This window comes from Thunnus thynnus, chromosome 3, assembly GCF_963924715.1.
Source record: "Thunnus thynnus chromosome 3, fThuThy2.1, whole genome shotgun sequence".
NCBI lineage: Eukaryota > Metazoa > Chordata > Actinopteri > Scombriformes > Scombridae > Thunnus > Thunnus thynnus.
The window spans coordinates 7,261,585-7,289,373 of NC_089519.1; the positions used below are offsets into that span (position 1 = coordinate 7,261,585).

Here is a 27,789-nt window from a genome sequence, read left to right on the forward strand (position 1 = left end):
TTATCGAGAACCAAATAGTCTTTAGACCTAGTGCAGTGTGGAAATGATCTATAGTTAAAAAGACATGTGAGATACCCAAAAAGTTGCAGTGCCGTTCTCTTCTCACTACATGTAATGAAAATACTGTAATATAAACTACTAAAATCTAACAGTTTACACTGGCTGCCTGTCAAAAACAGGACTGAATTCAAGGTTTCTTAGATTTGTTTTTAAAGCCATACATGGGTTGGCACCTCAGTACATTTCTTAACGTCTCTGCTCCTACTCCAACTCCAGTTCTCTTAGATCCTCAGATCAATTACTTTTAAGCGTTCCATGATCGAGGCCAGTGGGTAAGGGGGATTGTGCCTTCGCAGTAGCTGCCCCAAAGATTTGGAAGAGTCTTCTGCTTTTAATCAAGTGTTCCCCTCACTCCTCAAACTTAACCAACCTAACTAACAAAGGCAACGAGTACCAGCCAATCAGAGGCAGAGTAGGGCATGACTTTAGCATGTCAGAAGTCTCCACCCATAAGCTATTTGGATGAACTTAAGCAGCTGTGTAAAGGTTTTGAAGGTTAAGAGATGTACAGACAGGTTTTATGGTTCAAAATAACACTTTGACCTGTGGTTCCTGGTATTTCTTCTCTACAACAACATGGGTTTAAACTCTTCTGAAGGTGAGAGTGCTCACATTTTAGGCTCCCTGTGTAAGCTGAACCAAAACACAGGAATTCAAATCTTTCTTCTTTTTGTTCACAGGCTCCAGCTCTCCAGTCGTCAGTGACCTGAGGATTGTCCTGCTAGGGAAGACTGGATCAGGGAAGAGTGAAAGAGGGAACACCATCCTGGGAAAGAAGGATGTTTTCACAGAGGACATGTCATCGACACCCCTGCGGTCTTTGACACATCGATCACAGAGCTCCAGTTGAGATACGAAATAGAGAATTGTATCATGTGGTCTCTCCCAGGACCTCATATATTCCTGCTAGTGATCAGACTAGATGTGCGGTTCACAAAGGAGGAGAAGAATGCTGTCAAATGGATCAAGGACAACTTTGGTGAGGAAGCCTCCAACTATACACTGGTGCTTTTCACTATGGAGGACAGACTCAATGGAAAGCGAGTTGAGACCATCTTAGATGAAAGTCCAACTCAATCTGTTTGAAAAAATAGACGAGATAGTGCAAATAAATGGGAACCATTATACCAGCAGCATATATGAAGAGGTCCAGAGAAATATGAATAACGATGAATGGTGGAGAAAGCGGGGAGAAAATATGAATGCTGTAAGTAATATGCTGTAACTAAGTCATGTCAAGACACTTTAAGCAAAACATTGAAGTCATTCAATTTATTACCTTTTCATACTGTACATATTTGCAAATTCATGACTTTTTTATCAAGATTTTATTGCATTTCCTCTTTGCATCGCTCTGTATTCATACATGTTGATCACAGCTTGCCTGCTTTAAATGATAAATAAACCTATAATGACAATCTATTAAATGTTGACGCTTATACATTATTATCTTTATCTTCTCTTGTGTGGAGAACACTACTGTCAATTATCAAAATAAACCAGTAAGTAATAAACTGTAAAATAAACTTCAAAATCTGTTGTGTGGTGTCACATGTTGCACCTCAGTACATTTCTTAACGTCTCTGCTCCTACTCCAACTCCAGTTCTCTTAGATCCTCAGATCAATTGCTTTTAGCTGTTCCATGATCGAGGCCAGTGGGTAAGGGTGATTGTGCCTTCGCAGTAGCTGTGCCAAAACTTTGGCATAGTCTTCTGCTTTTAATAAAGTGTTCCCCTCACTAACACTTTTAAGGCAAAACTCAAGACTTACATGTTTTCAATGGCCTTTGGGTGCTCTTGATGGCTTTTTTAATAATATTTAATTACAATTTTTATTTTGTTTTATGTTTTACATTTTCATATACTTTGATATCACCTTGTATTTTATCATTGCCTTTTATTGTTGTCTTCTATTTGTGCCTTTCACTACTGATGTCATCTTATCTCTACTGTTGTCCCTTTGATGGTACAGTAATTTGTACAGCACTGTGGTCAACTCCGGTTGTTTTTAAATGTGCTCTAAAGATAAACTTGACTTGAAAATGTCCATAAAAGTAGAGTGGACAGTTCGAAACCACAAGAAAACTGTAAATTAGTTTTAGTTACCTAGTAAGAATAATTCATATTTATTAATCTATTCTTTTTTGTGTGTTTCTCTATTATGCATACCATACCATTATAAAGACTCCATCTGCCAGACCTGCAAAATAATGCTACTGTACATCAAGATTCACTTTGTTGTTTTCTTCACCTCTTATGTACTTCTTGTTCCTTCATTTCATTGCAGGTTCGTGTTTTATTGTTTGAAACAAATATAGCATTCAGAGCAGTGATTAGTGCATTTTAAGTGCTTCACTTAACAACCATTTAACATGATTGAGAGTGTTAAATGTAGTGTTTGATCTACTCCATTATCCATTATCAAAATCATCTCCTGTCTGTGTTATTTCATTCTACAGTTTGTTAAGATTCAGCCTCAGGATTTTTTGTTCTGCGTCACTGATCATTTTGTGGCTGACACAGACTTGCTTGTACAGTTGAATAGGTTGTGTGTGCTAACAGTGACATAGCGAGGGGTTACTCTGTTAGGAATGTTTCGTCACTTCCTCACTTGGTTGGCAGATGTTTAGCATTGTCTCTCGTTTCCTTTCAGGAAGTGAGCTCATAATGTTACTAATAATAAAGCAAAGTAAACAGCGCGTCATAGTTTAAACAAGGAACAGTAATGAATCTGAATGATATGAATATTGTATTTAAGTAATTATCGCACAAGTTATGAAATATAAACTGTGCCAAAATGTATTTGCAAAATTTAAAACACAATATATCAATACGTTCTCACATTATTTATTAGGATTGAAACTTTTTCTCATAAGCCAAAACACATCTTATATATTTCATGGTGTAGGTTTAATATATAACAAATCATTAAAAACAAAACTCCAAACAATAAATGAGAAAAAAAAAAAAAGCAAAAAAAGAAAACAAGTATTGCATTTCATACCGTTTGTTTACTGTCAGCATTAAAGTGGAAACAGACAACTTTTCTTCCCTTTAGCGACGGTAGTGGGAAGAGTTTATTCAGGAAGTATACTCAATGCAACTAAAATGTAGCATACGCAGACATAAGTAATGTGTCATCAGATTTACCTGTAAATTTATCATATTGTTGTTGAGGTTTGCTGATCAATGGTCAACTCATCAGCGAAGAAAGTGTCGAGGAGCCTTTGATGTCTTATGCTGAGAATATTTATTGAGACTTGGCCAAGGAGAAATTGAAACTTTATCAATACAGTTGTCTGTGCTTGATGCTGTCTCAACTCTGATGATTCGGTCCCAGGTGGTCACTCTTTAAACCCCTATAGATCATATCGTAAATACTAAATGCCAAGAAATGGTCAAACTCAATGCATCTACTGTATGCAAAGTCTAGCCTATTGGCTCACTAGTTTCTAAACAGGGAAACATTTTTGTTTGTTAGTTCAGTCATGTTGCATGAAGCTTCAGGTCACCGTCAGCGCATTCTGGTCTGGAGCCGCTGTTGTCGGATTATGCCAATGGAATCTACACAGTCACCTATATGTTATTATGAGATATAGTTACTGATAGCTACCGGGAAAAACAAATGTGCTATCTTCTTCCTCTTTTGGTTACGCAATGGTTGATGCACTTCCTTTGTGCCATAAATCAAGCCTCCATTTTCCCAGGTAATCGTACCTGGTGGCAGACAGAATTGCATAATGAAAGCGAGGCTTATAGGGAATCAATCTAAACGCCAATGGTGTCATTATTCTATAGCCATTACACTGTGCAATCAACATTTACTTCGTAATGATAAGTTAAAGCAAAAAGGTTGTCTATTTCCACTTTAAATTCACATACTTCTGTTACTGCAATGTTGTGTCAAAATGTTATAATTTTGAAAGCAGAAGGCAGAAAAGGCGAGAAAAACATAATGCATTGACTAGTTCTAAAATAATATGTGCAGTACTTATACTGTTTTTTAGAGATTTCTATATTCAGTGTCACATACTGCAGGTGGATCAACATGTCCTTGTCACACAATACTGCCTAGTTATATTGGAATATTTTCTTTAGCTTTACATCTTATTCCTTTCCATAAACAAATGGCAGCTAAACCACATAACACTCCCAGGACGAGTGCAGGAGCTCCTAGAGCGAGAGCCACTGTGGTGTCAGCTCCCACTGCTATAACCACCCCAGCAAGCACCAACACAACCGCAGCAGCCGAGGCCACGCGTATATTCTTTCTTTTGGATTTTTTCTTCTTCTCTCTCTCTTTCTCTTTCTCCTCCCTCTCTGCATCCCACATTTTCTTCTCCTCCTCTTTCTTCTTTTCCTCCTCTTGTATCTTCAGCTCCTCCTCCTCTCTCAACTTTCTCTGAGCTTTCTCATACATCTCATTTGTGTAGTGTTTCCCCCCATTATCTTGTACCATTTCCTTGATCATGGTGATCAGCTCTTTGACCTGAACGCGGTCATCTGCGTCATTGTTGTTGAAGGCGTGGTATCTGCGTCCAAATGTAATTGAGAGTCTCCGTAGCTCCTTGCACTCCTTCAGAGCATTGTCAGCTTTAGCCTGATCCTTACATGTAAACAGCATGATTGTGTACATGGAGGCATCGTCTCCAAAGTTATCCTGGATCCACTTCACAGCATTTCTTTCCTCCTCGGTGAACCTTACCCCAAGCCTTATCACCAGGAGGAAGGCATGGGGGCCGGGTACCGACATCTTGACGCACTCCTCTATCCTTGTTTTTAATTCTTCCTCTGTGATGCCTGTATCAAACAGACCTGGTGTGTCAATGACCTGGACCGCAGTCCCGTCCACTTCTCCACTCTGTGTTTCACAGTGTTTGGTCACAGACACAGGGCTCGGGTCTTCTTTGAAGGCAGCTCTGCCAAGGATGGTGTTTCCTGTTGCACTCTTCCCTGAACCGGTCTTGCCGACCAGGACTATCCTCAGCCCTCCAGACAAATCTAGAGCTGTAATAGCAAAAGCAAAATTAATGTTGAGCACAAGGCTAAAGTGAATCCTTTCTTTGTTGACATGTTAGTCGGCAGTGAGCGTTTTGATTCATCTGTACCACTTTGGTTGCCCAGGTTGTGAAAAACCTCTTTGACTTGTGTATATCTTCCTCTAGCATAACTCGCCTTATCTTTTAAACTATCTCTTTTGAGGTACCCTGTTGAGTTTTGACCACTAGTGCTCTAAAGCGATGTTTTTATGAGTGGGTCCCTGTTTGGTTTGCATTGTGCACACACACAAGGACACACATGAATGCTATTTTGCTTTCGACAGTTGGTGGCTGTAAGGCAAAAAGAAGTGAAGCAATGTGCCATCAGAGGAAGAGAAGGACCGCAAGCTAGCAAGCATGGATGTGAACCACAGATGTATTAAGAGAACTGTATACAGCAGTGCCAGTCAACCTTGCTGCCAAGCAGAAAGTACCACGGCTTGAGGCTGAAGCCAATGTGGATGTACATTAAATGCTGGCTCTAAAATATCCCTGGCTCCAATTGACTCCCATTCAAAAAACGTCAACTTCTGTCTAGATTAGCGTTTCTCAACAGGGGCAGTACTGCCTCTCAGGGGGCATTCAGAGAGTGTCGGGAGGCGCTGGAAGCAATTTGAAAGGGAGGTGTTGAGGTGGTCTTGGGGGGCATTTGTGTATGTCTGTTTTTGATGCCAGTTTAGTCCTTCATTCAAATGCACATTTTCACAATTTCATCATTAGACTTCAGGGTTTTTTTTCACAGAGTCAAGTCTTTTTTTCTCCATTTTACATGTGTAATACTGTCAAATTTGTGTATTGGGCTATGAGTGCTTTTAAGACGCAGGTGACCTACACTCAACACTGTACCTGAACGCCTCCTGTGTAAAGCAGACCCTCCCCACTCCCACTTCATCACGGAGTGCACTGTTTGTAGTCACACTCACAGCTGAATGAAGTTGTAGTAGGGTATACGTAGAGCAGCAAGCTTTGGGACAAACTTAACTCTCTGTGGTGGAAACAGGAACTGACGTTACTTTTTATCACCATGAGAGTAGGAGATCTTCCAGAGGGCGTAGACGTTTTTTATTTATCTTTTTATTATCAAAAATACAGAAATACATTTCTTGGGTATAGACCACATCAGTACACTCCAGACCACTTGTTATGCTGCATTTCAAATAGGTTTTTCTTCTAGCTTCACTATTCACATCAGATATCCTGGGTTATATTGTCATTTTCTAAATTTCACATGTAAATGGCAATATAATGGCAAAGTAACACTGCAAGTGTTACTGAAAGCCTGTTGGGCATTGATAGAATTTATCTGTGATAATTACATTTGTGTAAAAACATTAATGAATGTTCTCCCCCTGAAACAATAAATGTGTTTACCTTTTCCTTTATACGTTTGTAGTCAGGAGTATAGTTATCTCATGCCACTAATTGGGATGTAACAACCAGAGGTTGTGAACATCCTTGTCTCTGGAGATACGACGGATACACAAAGGGAGTGTCAAACTTTTTTTTTAATTTATTAAAAAAGTTCCTGTCCAAACCAGTAGGCCTAAGGCCATGGGAAAAAAAATACTAATATTATAATACTAAAATTACTCGAAAGCCTCTTTGGTTACATTTCTTTTCTTTGAAAACATCTTTTCATTTCACACTCTTAAGTTTATAAGCTGCTTGGTTTTAGCAACAGCTTTGTAAATATACAACACTTTACAATCAAATGAACACATCTACCGTTTTCTGGACTACAGAACGGTATATTTGACCCTAAATATAATGTGTCCTTTAAGTTTTTAACATCTGCGTGGCAATATTAAATGTCTACGTTAGTTTGAGCAGTTTACGAGTAAAAAGTTTTGTACGAGTAGTCGCATGGAACATTTGTACGGAGCGTCTTCCATAACAAACACAATAGGCCTTGTACATGCTCAGTAAGTCAGAATCAATGCAGGCTAACCGTTGGAGGCTTTTATAACCCACTTCCACTCCCTGCTAATTGGTTTGGGATGGCACTTAATATAGCGGACCCTCCAGGGGCTAAGAAACTATGCTGAGTCTCTACAGCGGTTTGCTGTCATTTATGGTCGCGACAGTTTCTCTGTCCTCTCCTCTACTCTATTTGTCAGTGTTTGTGTTTAGCTTAGTTTGTAACAAGTATTAAAATGTGTTAAATTCCTGTAAACTTAGCTGTACTGGCTGAAACAGCCCCTCCTCTCAATCAGCAGCAGAGGGAGGAGGAGGAGGAGGACAGGATGAAGATACTGACTCGTGTCTGTGTTCTTCATTCTTTCTAAACTTCACTCAGTATTTTAATGTCAAGAATATTATTTATTTTACTGACATTTTTTATTTCTCTCAAGTGACATATTATTGAATTTATATGGTGACTTTGCTGATGGAAACATTTCTGTTGCTGCTGTAAGAAACGTTAAAGAAATGTTGTCATATTTCAAATATATAAATGTATTCTAATCCTGTTCTGAATTTATTTTAAAAATATTAATAATATATCCCCAACCAAAACCTCTTTGGGCCTTTGACCTTGTTATTTTTTTGGATAGCATCAACTGGATAACATCATAAAACAACAACAACCATATCATATCAGTAAAATGGCACAGTCCAATAAAACATGCCACCAGTATTCTATTGAACACCATGGCTATGGATACATATCCTTCTGCTTTTTTCCAGTAGCCTCAGACTTTTCCCTCAGTAGGCTGCTCTTATTTTCCGTTAGAACAATTAATAAGAATCTTTCTTTTTTGGCATCAGCACCAAATGACCGCTTTCTGATTGGCTGCTGTTTGTGATCAATCACGAGACCTAGTTAAAGTTTAACTGTCAAATTTCTAACCGTTGCATTTGTTTAACACTCATAAATATAATTTCTATTCACATTTTTTGCTCCCCGCATGGGAAGCTAATGATATTTTATTATTCTAACGGTCCAGTTAAATCAAATCTATTATTTGACATCCAATGATATGCTTTTTAATGATATAACACAAAATAATAACTAACACTAATATTCAGGAGAGACAATTAGCCTACATTCTAACTGATGGTGTGCGGTAAGGGACCTGGGTAATGGATAGGGGGGCGCTGGCCCAAAAAAGGTCGAGAACCACTGCTCTAGATAAATACTAAGTCAATATTTTTTTTCAACAAGTCATTATAATAAGTGTGCTGGTGGTCATTATGGAAATTATTGCTCAGTTAATTATATTTGAAGATGTATAGTAGCTTTGTGGGTGTTGATTGGCAGCTGTGATTGACAGTTGGCTTGCCTGCTGCTCTCAGAGTCAGACTATTGTTGCAATATTTCGGTGAGTTTAATGTTATTTGACTACAATATCTGCCCTGTTAGCACAATTCAGCTAAAGTAGCTACCATTAGCTAAGTGTGTGCCACTCAGTGTTGTCAGCTCTTAGCTTAGAGCATAAAAAGCAACACCCCACACTGTTTGGAAGGTTCTGGCTCAAAACGGAAAAGATGGTGCTAACCATAAGAAAAAATCTGGGCTTCAAACTGGCTCCAATACAAACCAATGGGTGATGTCATGCCTCGCAATATCCGTCTTTATACAGTATACAGTCTATGGTATAGCACAGTTATCAGGACCCATGTGTTTGTCTCTGGGTTATTTGCATAACCACAGTCCTTTGATTATATCGCCTCTTTGCTGTCCCTTATCCAACTTGCTAACATTATCAGCAGCTGTGTGTGACAGGCACAAACTGAGGCTACAGTTAGCCAGCGTTCTGATATTTATACTTGGTGCAGCAGCTGATATGTGAAATAGACCTCAAAGACTTTGCCTATTATATCACAATTAGAAAGGGGCCAGAGAATTCAGCCGAACTGAATTTTCAAGATCAAAGCAGACAGAAATAAGCTAATTTTGAGCAGAAAAAGCAGTTTACACACAATAAGTGTATTTTTGAAAAAAATCACCTGCATTAACATCATATACCAACATAGTGAGCCACGTGATTACGTGTATAACATAAAGAATATTTAGTGTGTAGTTACCCTTTAACTCTGCAGTTATAGATGTTAGTAAGTCATTATTAATAAAGCATCATAAGCCACCAAAATGTATTAAAGAGCAGCTCCAAAGACAAAACTAAGAGAGGAATACAGTAAAATACACACCAGACCAAGTTTTTTTTTTCACAACCTGGCAACCCAAAAGTTGTTACTAATCTAAAAGCAAAAAATAAGCCATGAATTAACATTGATAAAGCCTTTATGAAGTGTTCCTTATTAGAAAGTAGTACAGATATATATTTCTAATTATTATGAGAATGAATGAACATACCGTCAAAGTTATTAAGACCACACCCATCAGACCGAGGTAGAGTTCTCTGCTTCTTTTCTCGCAGTGGTATTGCTGTGATAATAAAGTAGACCATTGAGAGCCAAATGAAAATAGACTATTAGTCACTGACATCATTATCAATGTCTACATTTTTTCTCTTTCCCTCTTGTGCTCTTTCCAGTGTCACAGTATCACAGTACGTTTTACATGTTACAGCAATCAAAGGATCAATACTGTTTTGTTTTTTAATATTAAGTCAGATAAATCATCTTACCTTCAGCCATTACTATGGAAATAATTTTTCCAGTTCCCAGGTGGCCAAATGTGTTGTTCCAGGCCTGAGTTGTGAACCTATTAACTCTTAGCTCTTCGGCTCAATTTTTACATTAGTTTTCTGGGAAACTTCTGGAAGCCTGGTCTATGTGCAGGGGGCTTCCTACTTCCTTGTATTGTCTTTAGACTTCATCTGAAAAAGTGCATCCCTACAGGGTCCAATGCTCTCTGAATATGCCCAAAAGGTTTGCATACAGACATGGCTGGTATGTTTAAGAAAGTGAAATGGCAACATGTAAACAGCATTCAAGATCTTTAACTGATAACATTAAATTATCTTACTATAACCATATAATGAGGTCTGGTTGTTTAAAAGTGAGGAAACAAGAGATCCCCCAGAGAGCATCACATCCTTCCATTGTTGACTTCCCCTCCCATCAAAACCAAGTCATTGTGACTTCTTTTAGCCTAGTCAGTTTTATTTCTTTTACTTTCTACTTTTAAATGTGACTTTTTGTGTTCAAAATGGAGATTATGTATCTACACATTCCTTTCTGTGAAATTACAGACTAATGTGTCTCACATGGTAAACATACAAAATGCTATCGAAACTACCAACAAATATGTATATTAATTAATAAAACTGGTAATGAATGCCGGGAGACATAAACTGAACTTCACACTTTATTGTAAAATGTTTTCAGCCCACATGATTACACATATATAGAAACATATGCATGTAGCACATTCCTAATTCCCAATAACTAAAAAAGCATGTACACTGATTTTTCAATTCAAGATTTAGTTAAGAGGCGTCATAGTGGGGGCTACTGTAAGCCAGCAATTACTTATTTAAGGTTAAGGCATTATTTAAGTGTCTTTGAGTACCCTGAAAAGCGCTCTTTAATTGCATTATTATTATTATTATTTATTGCCTCCATATTTTCTTTTAGTCACAGGTAACACAGCTACATAAACATATCCATAGTACATTTAAAACCTTCAGTGAGTCCAAGACCTGCACCTGCTGTCATGAGAGCATATGCGGGGAAATATGCTCCTACGCCAATAGCTCCCAAGGAAGCAAGAATCATCATTTTACACCAAGCGTTTCTTCTCTCCTCCTCTCTGACCCTTTCTTCCTCTTCCTTCCTCATTCGTTCCTCCTCCTCCTTCTTCTTTTTCAGCTCCTCCTCAAGTTTCTTCTGGGCTTTCTGGTACATCTCATTGGTGTAGTGTTTTCCTCCGTTGTCCTTCACCATTTTCTCTATCATCTCTAGAAGGTCTTGGACCTGCATTCTGCTTCGTCTCTGGTCATTGATGAGCGAATGGTATCTTCCTCCACACTGATGGGTCAGTCTTCGTAGATGTACACTCTCACTTATGAAGTCGTCCACAGATTTATCATCTAGCAAGTCAGCATGTGTGAACAGGACTATGGTATACATAGAAGCATCTGTGCCAAAATTATCCTGGATCCACTTCACAGCTGCCTTCTCCTCATCTGTGAATCTTGCCTTCAGACTGATCACTAGCAGAAAAGCATGAGGTCCAGGAACTGACTGATTAATACACTCCTCAATTTTTACTTTCACATCTGCTTGTGTATTTTTTGTGTCAAACAGCCCCGGAGTGTCGATGACAACAATGCTCTTGCCATCTATTTTGACTTCTTCTCTTTTACAGCCTTTAGTCACAGACTCAGGTGACATGGCCTCTTGAAAGGCATTTTCACGCCCCAGGATGGTGTTTCCAGAAGCACTCTTTCCTGATCCAGTTTTTCCAACTAGAATGAGTCTCAGGTCTTTCAGGTGTGTAGAACCTGTGGACAATTAATCAAAGACTTTTCATTATAAGACTACACCAGCCAGTGCAGGTGATGTTAATCCTCCATGTACTGTAGCCTACTGCATTGCTGTGGCATCACTGAATAAATTCTTGTACCAGCTGGAAAGGAAAAGCTAACAGAGTTAGCAAGCTATAGTTTTTAATTTAGTTGTTTTGATTTTATGAGAAAACAGACATTAAATCACACACATCTACAAAATGTCAATAAAGAAAAATACTTCTTTACATTGTGGTCCTTGATGAAGTTAAGACAGACACTTGAAGATAAAGATAATGTTAAGAGGATAAAGCTTGTTCTTCTAGCAGTCACAGTTAATGTGTTGAGAAAATGCCAACACTGTATAAGGTAGATAAAGAAATGCACTCAACCCCAGCATGTATAGATGGGTGCTGAATCTTCAAAAGCACAAATCACAAGTAGGACAGTACACCACTTTAACTCTTTCACGCCGCCGCCCTTCCTCAGTGTACAAACTGGTTCTACAACTAAGCACAAGTAGCTCGCCTGTATGATCAAGCTCAACAATGTAGCCAACACATGACTCATATTCCAACCTCACTAAATAAACATAAATCATATTACAAAAAGCTGGACAGTGAAAACTCTTCATTCCAGACATTTCAGTGCTTATAATCAAAGTAATGCCGTCATGCCTGAGGCCTGAATGATGATTTCTCACTGTTCTGCTTTTTAATTTGGGTTAACATGACCTGCACTGGTTTGTGTAGTTTTATGACTTAAATTAGCTTAATGTACAGTTTGCTTGCAGAAAGTGCTTAGCCATCACTATTTTAAAGAAAGTAATTTAAAAAATAAATGAGCTTGTGAGACAAGAGTGCAATACTGTAAATTAAGTTGAGTTCACTTATTAACTGATTTATAGATGAATTCAGGTACCTTTTGAGCTTCACTACGTTCAGTTTAAGGGCTCCATGTCTTTCACTCTTCTCATGACAAACACACTTTGTCTATGACATTGTGACCTTTATATTACATACCTTTGCGTTGATTTTGGCAGTGAGCAGTTAGACTGCATAATGTGATCACCACAAGCAGGATGCAAGCTGGGGTCCAACTTCTTCCTCGCAACATCTCTGGTTTAATCTGTGTTAAAAAAAAAAAAAAAAAAAGTTACTGTCAACAAGGTGTAGGCTAAGAATTCTTCTTACATGAAAATATAAATGTTTGATGTACCTTTGTTACCTTTAGTGTTTTCTCAGCTGTATGTGTCGGCAGGTAGACAGGTGGTTTTATGGCACACAATCAGAAAACGCCCATGTGTCTGATGCTCAACTGTTGTACTGGTGCAGCTTCAGGTCTCACTTTATCATCATTGAATCTAGTTTCGATTCCCTAGAAAACAATACTGACACCCATCACAGCAAACACTGTGCAGCCCAAAGGGGGATGGAGCCATCCACTGGTGGCAGAAGGAACAGCAAAGTTCAGGTTACAAAAAATGTTTCACGTTTTTAAAAAGGTGACAAATTGTCAATTTTTGTATCAATCCGGACATTTGGGTTGGATACATATTTTAGTGCAGTAAAAGAACACATGCTTTTTTGTCACTGTCTCTTTTTTCTGAATTTTATGAGCAACCACAAAAGAAAAACATCAAAAACATAATTTCTCCTGTAGACCGCTAATTAACAAATATTTTGTTTGTTTAATCTGTGCAATGAACAAGGTGTATACAGCTCACCTGTAAACAATTAAAGTGGAGTGCTGTCCTTCTTTTGATTTTTTGTTCTCCATAAGGATTTCTACCCAGTTTTTTTTAAACATATACATTTGCTGTTATAATCAGAAAGACAACGGTTTCCAATACTGAGGAACTTGTTGATGGCAAATAAATACATTAAGGCAGGTAGCTCAGTTCAAGTCACAGATTAGAAAACATATTATTTCATAATTCCTTTTTTAATATTGCATGCCAAATGAGTCCCTCTTACTTGATGAGCAGCATGATATCCACTTTTTTACGGACAATAACACCCTTTTTTTAGACTGTCTCTCCTGGAAAGCATTCCTCCTCCACCTTCCTCTCTGTCCTCTCCTCCTCAAATTTCTCCTGGTGTCTGTGATACATCTTACAGATCTGTTCTGCTTTTCTGTCTCTCAACATCTATAGACCATTTGTAAAGAACGCTGGTGTCAGTGATTAAATTATTCAATTAAAGGATGTGTGGTTCATTCTCTAAAGATATTTCCTCCCCAAAAATAAATAAACAGCCTCCAGAATGTAAATCTGTGTACTCTGTCGGCCCTCCAGTCCAGTGGGCATTAGAAAACATAGTAGCAAGCACCAATTAAAACTACAACCATCATTCATTCCTCTCTCCTGTCATACTTATAATGCCTTTGTTTCTTTCACTGTCACTTTGTTTGCTTGTTTTTTTTAAATCAAAAAAGTCTTCATCTATAGATCATGTAACCTAGTATGTATAATGTACCTTTGTCTTGATTTTGGCTGTGAGCCTCACTAAATTTTGTTTCATTTGGAAAACAGCTATTCTAGACCAACTATGGCTGGGTATTGTTTTTAAAAAAATTACGATACCAGTACCGATACTAGTACCCTGAAAGTGATACCGATACCAATATACGTAATTTGATACCTTTTTTTGGCTGGACCGGACACAGACCAGTCCTATAACTGCCGTTGTCTGTGAGTGAGTGATTGAGTGAGTAATGAAGTTTCACTGTTAGTTAGCCAAAGTTTCTTCATTGGCTGTTGTTCTTTTAAAATGAATTATCATGAGATGATGGAAGTGAAGGACAGCAGCGATGCAGAACAACTGTGTTTCTGTTCCAGGCTCTGACACTCTCAACTCTTGTTTAAACAGACTCCGGTGTTGAGGATTATGTATCTACACATTCTTTTCTGTGAAATTACAGACTAGTGTGTCTTACATGGTAAACATACAAAATGCTATCGAAACTACCAACAAATATGTACGTGAATAAATAAAACTGGCAATGAATGCTGGGAGACATAAACTGAGTTTCACACTTTATTGTAAAATGTTTTCAGCCCACATGATTACACATATATAGAAACATATGCATGTAGCACATTCCTAATTCCCAATAACTAAAAAAGCATGTACACTGATTTTCAATTCAAGATTTATTAACAGACGTCATAGTGGGGGCTACTGTAAGCCAGCAATTACTTATTTAAGGTTAAAGCATTATTTAAGTGTCTTTGATTACCTTAAAAAGCGCTCTATTATTAAAATGCATTATTATTATTATTTATTGCCTCCATATTTTCTTTTAGTCACAGGTAACACTTACATAAACATATCCATAGTGCAATTGAAAGCGTCAGTGAATCCAAGAGTTGCACCTACTGTCATGAGAGCATATGAGGTGTAATATGCTCCTGCGCCAAAAAGTCCCACGGAAGTAAGAGCCATTGTTTTACACCAAGCAATTCTTCTCTCCTCCTCTCTGACCCTTTCTTCCTCTTCCTTCTTCATTCGTTCCTCCTCCTCCTTCTTCTTTTTCATCTCCTCCTCTTGTTTCTTCTGGGCTTTCTGGTACATCTCATTGGTGTAGTGTTTTCCTCCATTATCCTTCACCATTTTCTCTATCATCTCTAGAAGGTCTTGGACCTGCATTCTGCTTCGTCTCTGGTCATTGATGAGCGAATGGTATCTTCCTCCACACTGATCGGTCAGTCTTCGTAGATGTACACTCTCACTTATGAAGTCGTCCACAGATTTATCACCTAGCAAGTCAGCATGTGTGAACAGGACTATGGTATACATAGAAGCATCTTTGCCAAAATTATCCTGGATCCACTTCACAGCTGCCTTCTCCTCATCTGTGAATCTTGCCTTCAGACTGATCACCAGCAGAAAAGCATGAGGTCCAGGAACTGACTGATTGACACACTCCTCAATTTTTACTTTCACATCTGCTTGTGTATTTTTTGTGTCAAACAGCCCCGGAGTGTCGATGACAACAATGCTCTTGCCATCTATTTTGACTTCTTCTCTTTTACAGCCTTTAGTCACAGACTCAGGTGACATGGCCTCTTGAAAGGCATTTTCACGCCCCAGGATGGTGTTTCCAGAAGCACTCTTTCCTGATCCAGTTTTTCCAACTAGAATGAGTCTAAGGTCTTTCAGGTGTGTAGAACCTGTGGACAATTAATCAAACACTTTTCATTATAAGACTACACCAGCCAGTGCAGGTGATTTTAATCCTCCATGTACTGTAGCATCACTGAATAAATTCTTGTAACAGCTGGAAAGGAAAAGCTAACAGATATGCTAAAGATAATGTTAAGAGGATAAAGCTTGTTCTTCTAGCAGTCACAGTTAATGTGTTGAGAAAATGCCAACACTGTATAAGGTAGATAAAGAAATGCACTCAACCCCAGCATGTATAGATGGGTGCTGAATCTTCAAAAGCACAAATCACAAGTAGGACAGCACACCACTTTAACTCTTTCACGCCGCCGCCCTTCCTCAGTGTACAAACTGGCTCTACAACTAAGCACAAGTAGCTCGCCTGTATGATCAAGCTCAACAATGTAGCCAACACAGGACTCATATTCCAACCTCACTAAATAAACATAAATCATATTACAAAAAGCTGGACAGTGAAAAATCTTCATTCCAGACATTTCAGTACTTATAAACAGTGTTGGGAAAAACTTCCCAATAATAATTCCACTACTTTTGGCAGCAACTAGTGATGTAACTAGTTACTTTTTCAAATTGAATAACGCAGTTACAATTACTGTCATTTAAACGGGCTCGTTACTCGTTACTTTTGTCTTACATGAAAATAGTGGACAACTGCAGAGGATAGCAGACAAACGCACACACAACACAAACACATCATCTGATCTTACCGTGTCTAAGAATCGCGTTTTAAGTCTCATCATTGTAGTCAACTGGTGGTAAAACATAAGCTTTGACTCTGGAGTTACAGTGTTATATATTGTAAATAATACGCGTTACTGAACTGCCGCTGATAGTCCTGGTTTGAGTTGTGGTTCTGATGTAAGTTGTCTTTCTTTAATGTTTGTGAAACTGAATTGAACTGAACTCATTTGTGGTTGTGGGCAAAACAAAACGGACACTTTACTGAGTGGATTGAACTCTGAGATTGCGGGACGAGTTACACTTTTGCGTTCAGAAGTTACTTTCCCTAGTAACAAATTACTTTTTATATGCAGTAATTGGTAAGTAATTCCATTACTTTTTGAGAGAAGTAACTAGTCACTGTAACTAATTACTAATTTCAGTAAATTGCCCAACAATGCTAATAACCACAAGGTTAACATGACCTGCACTGGTTTGTGTAGTCTTATGACTTAAATTAGCTTAATGTACAGTTTGCTTGCAGAAAGTGCTTAGCCATCACTATTTTAAAGAAAGTAATTTAAAAAATAAATGAGCTTGTGAGACAAGAGTGCAATACTGTAAATAAGTTGAGTTCACGTATTAACTGATTTATAGATGAATTCAGGTACCTTTTGAGCTTCACTACGTTCAGTTTAAGGGCTCCATGTCTTTCACTCTTCTCATGACAAACACACTTTGTCTATGACATTGTGACCTTTATATTACGTACCTTTGCGTTGATTTTGGCAGTGAGCAGTTAGACTGCATAATGTGATCACCACAAGCAGGATGCAAGCTGGGGTCCAACTTCTTCCTCGCAACATCTCTGGTTTAATCTGTGTTAAAAAGAGTTACTGTCAACAAGGTGTAGGCTAAGAATTCTTCTTACATGAAAATATAAATGTTTGGTGTACCTTTGTTACCTTTAGTGTTTTCTCAGCTGTATGTGTCGGCAGGTGGTTTTATGGCACACAATCAGAAAACGCCCATGTGTCTGATGCTCAACTGTTGTACTGGTGCAGCTTCAGGTCTCACTTTAGCATCATTGAATCTAGTTTCGATTCCCTAGAAAACAATACTGACACCCATCACAGCAAACACTGTGCAGCCCAAAGGGGGATGGAGCCATCCACTGGTGGCAGAAGGAACAGCAAAGTTCAGGCTACAAAAAATGTTTCACATTTTTAAAAAGGTGACAAATTGTCAATTTTTGTATCAATCCGGACATTTGGGTTGGATACATATTTTAGTGCAGTAAAAGAACACATGCTTTTTTGTCACTGTCTCTTTTTTCTGAATTTTATGAGCAACCACAAAAGAAAAACATCAAAAACATAATTTCTCCTGTAGACCGCTAATTAACAAATATTTTGTTTGTTTAATCTGTGCAATGAACAAGGTGTATACAGCTCACCTGTAAACAATTTAAGTGGAGTGTTGTCCTACTTTTGATTTTTGTTCTCCATAAGGATTTCTACCCAGTTTTTTTAAACATATACATTTGCTGTTATAATCAGAAAGACAACAGTTTCCAATACTGAGGAACTTGTTGATGGCAAATAAATACATGAAGGCAGGTAGCTCAGTTCAAGTCACAGATTAGAAAACATATTATTTCATAATTCCTTTTTTAATATTGCATGCCAAATGAGTCCCTCTTACTTGATGAGCAGCATGATATCCACTTTTTTACGGACAATAACACCCTTTTTTTAGACTGTCTCTCCTGGAAAGCATTCCTCCTCCACCTTCCTCTCTGTCCTCTCCTCCTCAAATTTCTCCTGGTGTCTGTGATACATCTTACAGATCTGTTCTGCTTTTCTGTCTCTCAACATCTATAGACCATTTGTAAAGAACGCTGGTGTCAGTGATTAAATTATTCAATTAAAGGATGTGTGGTTCATTCTCTAAAGATATTTCCTCCCCAAAAATAAATAAACAGCCTCCAGAATGTAAATCTGTGTACTCTGTCTGCCCTCCAGTCCAGTGGGCATTAGAAAACATAGTAGCAAGCACCAATTAAAACTACAACCATCATTCATTCCTCTCTCCTGTCATACTTATAATGCCTTTGTTTCTTTCACTGTCACTTTGTTTGCTTGTTTTTTTTAAATCAAAAAAGTCTTCATCTATAGATCATGTAACCTAGTATGTATAATGTACCTTTGTCTTGATTTTGGCTGTGAGCCTCACTAAATTTTGTTTCATTTGGAAAACAGCTATTCTAGACCAACTATGGCTGGGTATTGTTTTTAAAAAAATTACGATACCAGTACCGATACTAGTACCCTGAAAGTGATACCGATACCAATATACGTAATTTGATACCTTTTTTTGGCTGGACCGGACACAGACCAGTCCTATAACTGCCGTTGTCTGTGAGTGAGTGATTGAGTGAGTAATGAAGTTTCACTGTTAGTTAGCCAAAGTTTCTTCATTGGCTGTTGTTCTTTTAAAATGAATTATCATGAGATGATGGAAGTGAAGGACAGCAGCGATGCAGAACAACTGTGTTTCTGTTCCAGGCTCTGACACTCTCAACTCTTGTTTAAACAGACTCCGGTGTTGAGGATTATGTATCTACACATTCTTTTCTGTGAAATTACAGACTAGTGTGTCTTACATGGTAAACATACAAAATGCTATCGAAACTACCAACAAATATGTACGTGAATAAATAAAACTGGCAATGAATGCTGGGAGACATAAACTGAGTTTCACACTTTATTGTAAAATGTTTTCAGCCCACATGATTACACATATATAGAAACATATGCATGTAGCACATTCCTAATTCCCAATAACTAAAAAAGCATGTACACTGATTTTCAATTCAAGATTTATTAACAGACGTCATAGTGGGGGCTACTGTAAGCCAGCAATTACTTATTTAAGGTTAAAGCATTATTTAAGTGTCTTTGATTACCTTAAAAAGCGCTCTATTATTAAAATGCATTATTATTATTATTTATTGCCTCCATATTTTCTTTTAGTCACAGGTAACACTTACATAAACATATCCATAGTGCAATTGAAAGCGTCAGTGAATCCAAGAGTTGCACCTACTGTCATGAGAGCATATGAGGTGTAATATGCTCCTGCGCCAAAAAGTCCCACGGAAGTAAGAGCCATTGTTTTACACCAAGCAATTCTTCTCTCCTCCTCTCTGACCCTTTCTTCCTCTTCCTTCTTCATTCGTTCCTCCTCCTCCTTCTTCTTTTTCATCTCCTCCTCTTGTTTCTTCTGGGCTTTCTGGTACATCTCATTGGTGTAGTGTTTTCCTCCATTATCCTTCACCATTTTCTCTATCATCTCTAGAAGGTCTTGGACCTGCATTCTGCTTCGTCTCTGGTCATTGATGAGCGAATGGTATCTTCCTCCACACTGATCGGTCAGTCTTCGTAGATGTACACTCTCACTTATGAAGTCGTCCACAGATTTATCACCTAGCAAGTCAGCATGTGTGAACAGGACTATGGTATACATAGAAGCATCTTTGCCAAAATTATCCTGGATCCACTTCACAGCTGCCTTCTCCTCATCTGTGAATCTTGCCTTCAGACTGATCACCAGCAGAAAAGCATGAGGTCCAGGAACTGACTGATTGACACACTCCTCAATTTTTACTTTCACATCTGCTTGTGTATTTTTTGTGTCAAACAGCCCCGGAGTGTCGATGACAACAATGCTCTTGCCATCTATTTTGACTTCTTCTCTTTTACAGCCTTTAGTCACAGACTCAGGTGACATGGCCTCTTGAAAGGCATTTTCACGCCCCAGGATGGTGTTTCCAGAAGCACTCTTTCCTGATCCAGTTTTTCCAACTAGAATGAGTCTAAGGTCTTTCAGGTGTGTAGAACCTGTGGACAATTAATCAAACACTTTTCATTATAAGACTACACCAGCCAGTGCAGGTGATTTTAATCCTCCATGTACTGTAGCATCACTGAATAAATTCTTGTAACAGCTGGAAAGGAAAAGCTAACAGATATGCTAAAGATAATGTTAAGAGGATAAAGCTTGTTCTTCTAGCAGTCACAGTTAATGTGTTGAGAAAATGCCAACACTGTATAAGGTAGATAAAGAAATGCACTCAACCCCAGCATGTATAGATGGGTGCTGAATCTTCAAAAGCACAAATCACAAGTAGGACAGCACACCACTTTAACTCTTTCAGGCCGCCGCCCTTCCTCAGTGTACAAACTGGCTCTACAACTAAGCACAAGTAGCTCGCCTGTATGATCAAGCTCAACAATGTAGCCAACACAGGACTCATATTCCAACCTCACTAAATAAACATAAATCATATTACAAAAAGCTGGACAGTGAAAAATCTTCATTCCAGACATTTCAGTACTTATAAACAGTGTTGGGAAAAACTTCCCAATAATAATTCCACTACTTTTGGCAGCAACTAGTGATGTAACTAGTTACTTTTTCAAATTGAATAACGCAGTTACAATTACTGTCATTTAAACGGGCTCGTTACTCGTTACTTTTGTCTTACATGAAAATAGTGGACAACTGCAGAGGATAGCAGACAAACGCACACACAACACAAACACATCATCTGATCTTACCGTGTCTAAGAATCGCGTTTTAAGTCTCATCATTGTAGTCAACTGGTGGTAAAACATAAGCTTTGACTCTGGAGTTACAGTGTTATATATTGTAAATAATACGCGTTACTGAACTGCCGCTGATAGTCCTGGTTTGAGTTGTGGTTCTGATGTAAGTTGTCTTTCTTTAATGTTTGTGAAACTGAATTGAACTGAACTCATTTGTGGTTGTGGGCAAAACAAAACGGACACTTTACTGAGTGGATTGAACTCTGAGATTGCGGGACGAGTTACACTTTTGCGTTCAGAAGTTACTTTCCCTAGTAACAAATTACTTTTTATATGCAGTAATTGGTAAGTAATTCCATTACTTTTTGAGAGAAGTAATTAGTCACTGTAACTAATTACTAATTTCAGTAAATTGCCCAACAATGCTAATAACCACAAGGTTAACATGACCTGCACTGGTTTGTGTAGTCTTATGACTTAAATTAGCTTAATGTACAGTTTGCTTGCAGAAAGTGCTTAGCCATCACTATTTTAAAGAAAGTAATTTAAAAAATAAATGAGCTTGTGAGACAAGAGTGCAATACTGTAAATAAGTTGAGTTCACGTATTAACTGATTTATAGATGAATTCAGGTACCTTTTGAGCTTCACTACGTTCAGTTTAAGGGCTCCATGTCTTTCACTCTTCTCATGACAAACACACTTTGTCTATGACATTGTGACCTTTATATTACGTACCTTTGCGTTGATTTTGGCAGTGAGCAGTTAGACTGCATAATGTGATCACCACAAGCAGGATGCAAGCTGGGGTCCAACTTCTTCCTCGCAACATCTCTGGTTTAATCTGTGTTAAAAAAAAAAAAAAAAAAAGTTACTGTCAACAAGGTGTAGGCTAAGAATTCTTCTTACATGAAAATATAAATGTTTGATGTACCTTTGTTACCTTTAGTGTTTTCTCAGCTGTATGTGTCGGCAGGTAGACAGGTGGTTTTATGGCACACAATCAGAAAACACCCATGTGTCTGATGCTCAACTGTTGTACTGATGCAGCTTCAGGTCTCACTTTAGCATCATTGAGTTTCTAGTTTCTAGTTTCGCTTCTCTAGAAAACAATACTGACACCCATCACAGCAAACACTGTGCACCCCAAAAGGGGATGGAGCCATCCACTGGTGGCAGAAGGAACAGCAAAGTTCAGGCTACAAAAAATGTTTCACGTTTTGAAAAGGTGACAATTATCGTTGTCAATATTAATCCAGACATCTAGATTGGACACATATTTTAAGTACAGAAAAAGAACACATGACTTTTGTCCAGCATCTGTAGACCATTTGTAAAGAACGCTGGTGTCAGTGATTAAATTATTCAATTAAAGGATGTGTGGTTCATTCTCTAAAGATATTTCCTCCCTAAAGATAAATAAACAGGCTCCAGAATGTAAATCTGTGTACTCTGTCGGCCCTCCAGTCCAGTGGGCATTAGAAAACATAGTAGCAAGCACCAATTAAAGCTACAACCATCATTCATTCCTCTCTCCTGTCATACTTATAGTGCATTTGTTTCTTCACTGTCACTTTGTTTGCTTGTTTTTTTTTTTAATCAAAAAAGTCTTTATCTATAGATCATGTAACCTAGTATGTATAATGTACCTTTGTTTTGATTTTGGCTGTGAGCCTCACTAAATTTTGTTTCATTTGGAAAACAGCTATTCTAGACCAACTATGGCTGGGTATTGTTTTAAAAAAAAATTACGATACCAGTACCGATACTAGTACCCTGAAAGTGATACCGATACCAATATACGTAATTTGATACCTTTTTTTGGCTGGACCGGACACAGACCAGTCCTATAACTGCCGTTGTCTGTGAGTGAGTGATTGAGTGAGTAATGAAGTTTCACTGTTAGTTAGCCAAAGTTTCCTCATTGGCTGTTGTTCTTTTAAAATGAATTAACATGAGATGATGGAAGTGAAGGACAGCAGCGATGCAGAACAACTGTGTTTCTGTTCCGGGCTCTGACACTCTCAACTCTTGTTTAAACAGATGTGGACCAGCTTCACAACTGTCCAGTATGATGGACTCTCCTGCACGCTCCACAGTGCAGTTGGATTTGATAACTGAACTAATACCAAGACGCAAGCTGTTTATTTCTCTGACGTTATCACATCACACACAATGAACAACAGCATGAAAACACAAGTCTTTTAGGTAAAACATGAGATTCATGTAGCTGTTATATCAGTGTGTGGCGGTTGCTCTGCAGGTGCACTTGATTTGACTGTAACTGAGATGACTGAGTGGAGACGAGCCTTCGCAAACAAAATACTGTCAAAACTTTAATTTTCACCACCCCAAATAACCATCACTCTGACAAAACACTCAATGCAGAGTAAAAAACAAGAGACAAGGGGGAGTTAACTAATAATTAGAATACTTATTATTAGAATTAAAATAAGTTCTCTTTCAAATCATCCCAAGATATGAATGGAAAGTATTGTTCTTGCAGCTGCATTTATAACTTTTTTGATTCAAATGTAGCTTAACCATGTCATGTGATATGCTATTTCAATTCACTTTACCAGCAAATATTACTGGGACCACTACAGAAAATTGCAGATGAACATTTAATATCCAGGAAATCACATTGTAGACACTACCACTGACTATCCCAGTAACACATTGGCCACAGTTTCACACATTGACCATACACAGTCCAGCCACACACTGGGTTTTGACCTAGTCTTGTTTTCTTACTTCATTCAATACCCATCATGAGAATAAAGAAGAACAGTTGCAGTGATTGGCTGCAAGCAAAACCATACAAATAGTCAATTTTTTTCTAAATCTAGGTGCAAAAAGGATCGAATGTGGATATTGTTTGACTGGGAAGTTTAGTACTACTTGATACTGGGTTTTTTCGGTCGATACCTTAAAGGTATCACGGAAAGAGATCAAAGAAAAGAGATCATATTTCTCCCATTTTAGCTTTGCTGCATTGGCTTCCTGTAAAATCCAGAACAGAATTTAAAATCCTTCTCCTCACTTACAAAGCCCTTTAATAGTCAGGCTCCATCATATCTTAAAGATAGAACACTGCGCTCCCAGAATGCAGACTTACTTGGGGTTCCTACAGTCTACAAAAGTGGAGGCTGAGCCTTCAACTATCAGGCCCCTCTCCTGTTGAACCATCTTCTAGATTTGGTTGGGGGGGCAGACACCCTCTCTACATTTAAGAGTAGGCTTAAAACTTTCCTTTTTGATAAAGCTTATAGTTAGAGACGGCCAGGCTTGCCTTTGACCAACCTCTAGTTATGCTGCTATAGACCTAGACTGGCCTGTGTGGGGACATGAGACTTCCCATGATGCACTGAGCTCCTCTCTCCTCCTCCTCTCTATCTGTACGTATTCATGTAGCATTAATGCATGTTACTAACTTGGCTTCTCCCCCAGAGTTTTTGTGCTTTCTCATCTCACAGGCTCCTATGGATCAGGGTCGTGGACCCCCTAGTTATATGGCATGGATAGTGTAACCTACCAAAGGAGACTGTCGTGTGACATTTACAGGAGAGGAGAGGATTTGTATGCCATCACCAGTGACTCAACTCAACTGTTGTTGATAAGTACATCGCCATCTGTACGCTGTCACCAGTGTGACTTTTTTCCTATCTTTATTGAGCAAATTCCATTCACTCAATACATGGAGTGTATGTTCCAGACAGTTTTCCATTATAAAAGTTGCTGTAAATATACTTATATACAGAGACCCCCAGGTGGTCAAAAAAGAATGTAAAAAAATGGGTAGTAAATTTGGGAGCAGAAAAACACAAGAAATGCTCTGAAATGAAGAGCAACAGACAGAGACAGGAGCAAAAAAACAAAACAAAGTAGAACAAGGAAAGGAAATATCAGCAAATGAATGGAGAAACATTTTTAAATGTTTTTTCTAATTGTCTTGAATTTTGTTGTTGGTAAAACTATGAATTGTATTATTAGCTCAGATCTGTCAGTGAAAACCCAGTGTCTACATTTAAAAAATGCTGCTAAATTGTTGTCTGTGCCCAAATATTGTAAATCATAACTCCCTTACGTAGTTCATACATTGATTTTGTGTATTAAAACAAAGTCATACTAATCTGCTTACTTTTTTCCACTAAATTGTTGCTTTCTGTGAAGCCTTAGCAGATATAAATTCATAATCCCAAAGGAAAAGTGAGTTCTCAGTCACAAGTTTCCATCAGAATATCACCTGATCATGAAAACCCCATGTAAAATGTGATAGGCCTTTTGATATGATATGTTTAGAGTACATTAATAGTGTCTATTATTTTGATGAATAAAAGAGAACTATATTGTATATCAGTTTTTTGAACCAGGATGTAAAAACTTTGAACCCTAATAAGTCAAAACCACTCAGACTGTAGATAGTACCTTGTACTCTCTCTAACTGATTTCTACAAATACAGATATCAATTAATATGTTACATAGCCTAATCTTTAACTAGAATACCTTCACTTTCTGTGGAATGGCAAGCCATAGAAGTGTTTAAATTGTGAGTCATTTAATATTGTCTGTGGGAAAATGGGATGAAATAGTTCCTCCAACTTTGCAACATTGCTTACAAGTCCAACAGTCAATGAACAATGGTGCCATCTAGTGGATGTTAAATAAAAGTTCCCCCTGAAACATTGTTAAATTAGGACCTGAACCTTTTGATTTTGACTTAGCTTATAGAAAAAAAACATTCTGATTTGCCAATTATTAAGCAGCACAAACACAATAAATTGTTGGGTCTAAATTTTTAAGTATTACAGTGAGTTTGTTTTTACCTGTATTCGTGTTAATGTCTTTAGTATAGCAACACCTTCTAAAACATGACTGATAATTCTTTGAATATTACTGACTAGCCCATAGGCCACAGGATTATGCTATATTATTGTAGAAGATATCTCGAGGGCAACTTTAAATTCTAGCCTCTCCTCTTTATTTGGTTAACTTGTGTAATGTTGATTTTTTTTCTTTTCTGTTGTATATTCCAAATTTTGCTTTCATTCTTCCCTTTGTGTAGCCAACACACAGTCAGTCCCATTCAAAAATCCACATGCTCGGGAGGGTAACTGCTCCTTCTCCTTCTGCAGGTTATCCTTAGATTGGTATTATCCATACCATGCGGATGGATATAACTAGATCTATGCAATCTATCACTAGCATCCATGCCATACTAGTGATTGCAGGCTTCCATTGACCGTGGCTGCAGGGACCCCTGTGGTCCTACTTGACACCCACGCCTGCTATTATTATTATTAGTCACATTTCTATTATTATTATTGTTGTTGTTATTGTCATTATTGTTGTTATTATGCTTCTCTGTACCTCTCTCTCCCCCTCCCCCTCCCTCTTTCTCTCTCAACCCAACCGGTCAAGGCAGATGGTCGCCCACCTATAGCCCAGTTCTGCTTGAGGTTTGTTCCTGTTAAAGAGAGAGAGAGTTTTCCTTGCAGCTACTGCCAATTGCTTGCTCATGGGGGAATGTTGGGTGTCTGTACAATAAAGACCTGCTCTATGTGAAAAGTGCCCTGAGATAACTTCTGTTGTGATTTGGTGCTGTATACATGAAATTGAATTGAACTGAGTACTGATACCCAGCCCTAAGACCAGCTAAAACAAATGCCCACTGAGCAGGCCAAACCAAAGAGACTAATTAACAACAGAGTCCACTGGTAGCAGGTGCCAGCGAGTGTGTTTGTGCATGTGTGCTTGTTCCCTCCCTATCATTTCATTTGTCTGTCATCTATTTGCGTGACCAGCTGCCCACCTCCATCCATCCTTATCTTCGTGGCATGATCTCTCCCCAGCTACTGTGAACAAGTGACTGATTGGACCGTTGACAAACACGACTCTCCATACACGTAGACATGCTAACATTTCCACCTCATGTTTGAAGTCATAGAAAGTCAGGACATGATGTGATGAGTCTTGACAGCCGTGGTAGATGTTCTGATCCTGCTGGTCCTGTGTTTTCAACATTGGTTGATCTGGAATCATAGTAGAGGAGCAGGTGACAAGATGCTTAAATACTAATAGACAAGCCTTGTCCCACATGAGACTTTTATAAATAAGCCAGACTAGCAGAAAGAAAGAAAAATCAACAAGTCAAGTTTATTTATTCTGTATATCCCCATCTTAATGTCTCAATGGGCTTTGTGGGCCACATCAGCATCAGTTCCCAAACCAGTCCAAGGTCTCAACAAAACAAGGAAAACTCTTCAAAACACCTCAGAACACCAGTGAAAGGGGAAAAAAATCAATTTGAGAAGAGGTTTAGATTATTTCACAATTTCAAAAGCTGAACAGAAAGCTGCAACAGGTGGAAAAATACATCAGTTTATTGTCCTGAGCTGCAAATTCAGATCCTCCAAACTCTGCTCTTAGACCAACTTGAACCACCTTTAAACCAACAACAATATGGCCTCCATGTTCAGTTTGTGTACATGGTTTTTGTGTGTAAAACCAATGTGTGAGTAACCAAATACAAAGAAACTTATCGGGTTTGTAGACCTGGCGGCTGATGAATGTGAGCTGCCTCTGCAGAATAGCAATTGTTCCAGTGAAGGACAAGGATGAGTAGAAAAACAGCGTCACGTTTCAGTGATCCATGCTTAGCAGCAAACTGTGTGTGTGTGTGTGTGTGTGTGTGTGTGTGTGTGCCTGTATGTGTGTGTATGTGTCAGAGAAACACACAGACAGAATGAACAACAGGCACACACAGTATGTGAATCTTCCTCACGTGCAAAGAGAGGCGGGAGCATCTGGTCATAAGTGT

At 38.3% G+C, this 27,789-nt stretch overlaps 2 protein-coding genes across 3 annotated transcripts; both read right to left on the reverse strand.

The window, feature by feature from the left end:
- Positions 1 to 2,891: 2,891 nt before the first annotated feature.
- Positions 2,892 to 22,128, reverse strand: LOC137180651 (GTPase IMAP family member 8-like). Its single transcript, XM_067586011.1, has 9 exons — positions 21,912 to 22,128; positions 21,707 to 21,812; positions 19,411 to 20,261; positions 17,316 to 17,363; positions 17,132 to 17,237; positions 14,835 to 15,686; positions 9,689 to 9,787; positions 9,415 to 9,486; positions 2,892 to 5,067 (listed from the first exon to the last, which is right to left on the reverse strand). The coding sequence occupies exons 2-9, from the start codon at positions 21,798 to 21,800 to the stop codon at positions 4,136 to 4,138; spliced, it is 3,054 nt and encodes a 1,017-aa protein (XP_067442112.1). The 5' UTR covers positions 21,801 to 21,812; positions 21,912 to 22,128; the 3' UTR covers positions 2,892 to 4,135.
- On the reverse strand, positions 10,359 to 12,891 carry LOC137176909 (GTPase IMAP family member 9-like). Of its 2 annotated transcripts, none has more exons than XM_067582946.1 (3): positions 12,740 to 12,891; positions 12,535 to 12,640; positions 10,359 to 11,509 (listed from the first exon to the last, which is right to left on the reverse strand). In XM_067582946.1, exons 2-3 carry the CDS (start codon positions 12,626 to 12,628, stop codon positions 10,656 to 10,658), a joined length of 948 nt encoding a protein of 315 aa, XP_067439047.1. In that variant the 5' UTR covers positions 12,629 to 12,640; positions 12,740 to 12,891; the 3' UTR covers positions 10,359 to 10,655. The 2 variants fall into 2 exon arrangements, with proteins under 2 accessions (XP_067439047.1, XP_067439055.1); XM_067582954.1 differs by having other exon boundaries at positions 12,731 to 12,873.
- Positions 22,129 to 27,789: the final 5,661 nt, after the last annotated feature.

Excerpts from the sequence above, each read along its gene's own strand:
- LOC137176909 (XM_067582946.1), bottom strand. The coding sequence starts at position 12,628 with ATGTTGCGAGGAAGAAGTTGGACCCCAGCTTGCATCCTGCTTGTGGTG. Across the intron at positions 11,510-12,534 it reads CTGCCAAAATCAACGCAAAG|GTTCTACACACCTGAAAGAC; the intron begins GTATGTAATATA and ends AATTGTCCACAG.
- LOC137180651 (XM_067586011.1), bottom strand. The coding sequence starts at position 21,800 with ATGTTGCGAGGAAGAAGTTGGACCCCAGCTTGCATCCTGCTTGTGGTG. Across the intron at positions 15,687-17,131 it reads CTGCCAAAATCAACGCAAAG|GTTCTACACACCTGAAAGAC; the intron begins GTACGTAATATA and ends AATTGTCCACAG. Across the intron at positions 5,068-9,414 it reads TGGTCTTAATAACTTTGACG|CTCTAGATTTGTCTGGAGGG; the intron begins GTATGTTCATTC and ends TTGCTATTACAG.